At 36.8% G+C, this 3,328-nt stretch overlaps 1 protein-coding gene across 1 annotated transcript; it reads left to right on the top strand.

Annotated features, from left to right (window-relative positions):
* Positions 1–2,530: 2,530 nt before the first annotated feature.
* SARC_13650 (hypothetical protein) lies at positions 2,531–3,213 on the top strand (the record flags this gene model as incomplete). The annotated part of the gene is made up of 1 exon (XM_014292219.1): positions 2,531–3,213. A coding segment is annotated over exon 1 (442 nt), but the record flags the coding sequence as incomplete, so codon positions are not given.
* Positions 3,214–3,328: the final 115 nt, after the last annotated feature.

The following is a 3,328-nucleotide window of genomic DNA, read 5'->3' as shown; positions in this document are numbered from 1 at the left end:
ATATATATATATATATATAGTATATATATATATATATATATATATATATATATATTAGTATATATATATATTATTATTATTATTTATTATTATATATATATATATATATATATATATATATATATATTTGTGTTTGTGTTTTGTGTTTTGTGTTTAGTGTTCAGATATGACTATTGTGCTGTGTGTTTGTTGGTGAGGAATTACTCGAGAGTTTAGAATAGCAGAAAAATCTTGACTGGACACCGGGATGCTTTCAGGTGGGGATTGTGAATATAGTCTGAGATAAATGTAACGAGGCTCGCTACAAGGGTTGTGTGGACTTATTTGTAATGGATTGTTCATTAATAAAATACAAACTATAATATCTTCGTGTGTACGTATTATGAAAATCAATACTCTATACACTTGTAACGTATTTGTCTGTTAACCATTTGTAAATAGAATACCCAGTTACGCTCTTGCTCTACTTTCACGCTGCTGCGCTGCTTTTGTTGTGCCAGATGAAAGCATAGTATTTATAGCTGTTTTTGTTTATTTATTGTAGAAGGCTGTGTTTTGTATTTTTTGTGTGTATTGGCACACCCATACACATATAAATATCAATCCACTTATCTATACACATGTCTATACATTCACACTCACACAAATATTAACATAACTATCCGCAGACAAGTGCACATGTGTATTGACAAATGTATACATACTTATACCTCTTGGGATATACCTACAGATACATGTACTATTTACATAAATACCCGTACACGTACCTATTTAAACGCACATACACGTACCTATTCGAATACACATACACAGACAGTATTACCCACATACCCACATACCGATACACACCAACCATACATACCACATTCCCATACGCAAGGCACATACCCATACACACTGACACGAAATATATTTACATCCTGACAGCTAACCTCATATCGTTATGTTGCAACGCACCGTTAAATGTCAAAAATCAAACGTATACTTCCATTTCAGTGTTCCGTTTATAGTAGTAGGCCATATTTTAAAATTGTGTCCTGACGACACATTCTGATATCAAAATTGAGACTAAAATATTAAAAATTGGTACACTAACCAGGTCACAATATACAGGAAATATACCGTATTACGTTGCAACGCTAAAAATCAATCCGTTAAACTAAAAAGCTAACTTTTATATATGTGACGCCAAACGTTATGAGGATAGCCTGAAGGCCCGAGTCGGGCTCACAGTTCACAAGTTGTTATTTATATTATTTATGTCGAATTCCAACTAACAAAAACCCCCCCCCCCCCGTTTTATGTCAGTTCTATGTACTTTCATTGTGTGCAGGTATTTTGTGTTTGTTTTAAAACAAAGGTATTTCAAAGTTTAAACCGAAAGAAAAATGCACATTCAAGTTTTGAACGAGTAACTTTTCTTTTGTGACCCATAGCTTTTTATATTTGCTTTTAGCGAAAGTATTGAATATTAGGGTAGGGTATGTAACCTGATATATGCACCCTATATAACTACATAGGGCTACATGTAGTATAACAGTTGAGCGGAAACGCTTATTTATTCAATCTGAAAAAGGGGTTTCACGGGAAATGGCTCGAGGATAGCACGTTGAAACTTGAAACATTTGACGTTTTTAATGGAGTGTGTATGGAATTTGATGGAAGTACATAATATTGAAAATTTATTTTTATATTTTATTTACATCGTTTTATAGGTACTCACTGGCTCACTCGGCTAACCTCAGTCCTCATTGCGTTTCTCGTTTTAACGCAAAAAAATCAAAACAATATGCGTTTCCGTTCAAAGTTTATTCTAAATATAGTCCTATGGGTTTACAAATAGGTTTATTTTTTGAGGCGGCCTAACGTTCACGATTTGTCTTATTTTCAACTGTGTCAGCTGTGAATAGTTTTTAGATTATGCCTTTCGTGGCCCTGTTATTCAACGAAAGGTCAATTTTTTTATTTGCCCCCGATATACTTCAGAACGCTTTTTTCAACTTTTTTTTTTCGCGTTTAAAGTTTATGCACGGCCCTCTGAATTGAATCTCTTCTATAAATTTACGATTTGTCGTCGGAAGGAACCTGATTTCTCATTAGAATAAATATTTTTTATAAATTCCTCTATTGTCGATTTGACTTTCGCAGTTTTCAAAAATTTGTACCGATATTATATCTTTTTTATTTGGTCTTCAAAAACAAATTTGAAATATAGGAACTTAGTTACGGCCCGAAGTCGACGTTGAATTTCCCGAACAGGGACTAAAAATTTGACAGGAGGGGGATACGTTCTGGGTTGGTATACGACAACGACATACACCCCTGAAAAAAAGTCGTAGCGACATGTATGACATGTCGTTTGCCCAAATGTCGGCGTCGCTTACCAACACAGGATATGATATGGCTTTTTTTTGTTTGTTTGTTTTTTAAGAATCAAGTGGCGTGGTGTTGCCGTGTTAGTCGTTGTCCCTAACGCCTTCTTATTGGCTATTGACCATGAGGCCCGAACTCCGAAGTCAAGGAGGCAGTGAACGACTGAGCGAGTGTCAGTGAACGGTATGTATACACTATACAGCCTCAGGCCCTCAGGCCCAGGGCGCCATCCGCCGCCATCGTCAACGAACAATAAACAAATGCCATATATATAAATCCCAACCTGAATCCAATTTTTTTAAATAGAGGCAATATAGGGTTGAGATTACTAATATCGACACAGTAGACGCTTTCAAAAACAATAGTACGGATATATTGCAGTCTTGGTATACGCAAGTATGGCTTCAGGAAATGATGCCAACGATGTCTGCCTGCACGCAATGTTTCGCGAGCAGGTAGCCAGAACACCTGACAACATCGCACTTATCAGCAAAGACCGGTCCATAACTTATAAAGCCCTAGATGAAGCTTCTGACCGACTTGCTGCGTCACTAATAAGACATGGCGTGAAGAAGGACAGCTGTGTAGGTATCCTTATGGATCGATCCCTTGAATATGCTCTCACATATGTGGCTATATTGAAAGCTGGAGGTGCATACCTGGTTTTGGATCCCGCATATCCCGAGGATCTCTTAGCGAACGTACTGAAAAGTTCAAAGCCCACTGTTGTAGTATGCAAGCGCAACTTGGCTGGGAGACTGCCAGAGACAAGTCCCGTAATTGTACTGAAGACGAATCCGTTTGATGCCAAGAATTCTGTGGATCAGATCACTGAAGAGGTAGACATAATTGATTTGTATCCAATTGTGCTGCTTGCGGATAGTTCGATAGCTCTGCTCGCTACGCTACAGTTTACCGTGTTTGTTGATGGAGGTTTATATATATATATATATAT

The sequence above is a fragment of the Sphaeroforma arctica genome, assembly GCF_001186125.1.
Source record: "Sphaeroforma arctica JP610 unplaced genomic scaffold supercont1.3547, whole genome shotgun sequence".
NCBI lineage: Eukaryota > Ichthyosporea > Ichthyophonida > Sphaeroforma > Sphaeroforma arctica.
This window is presented reverse-complemented; position numbering and strand designations above follow the sequence as displayed.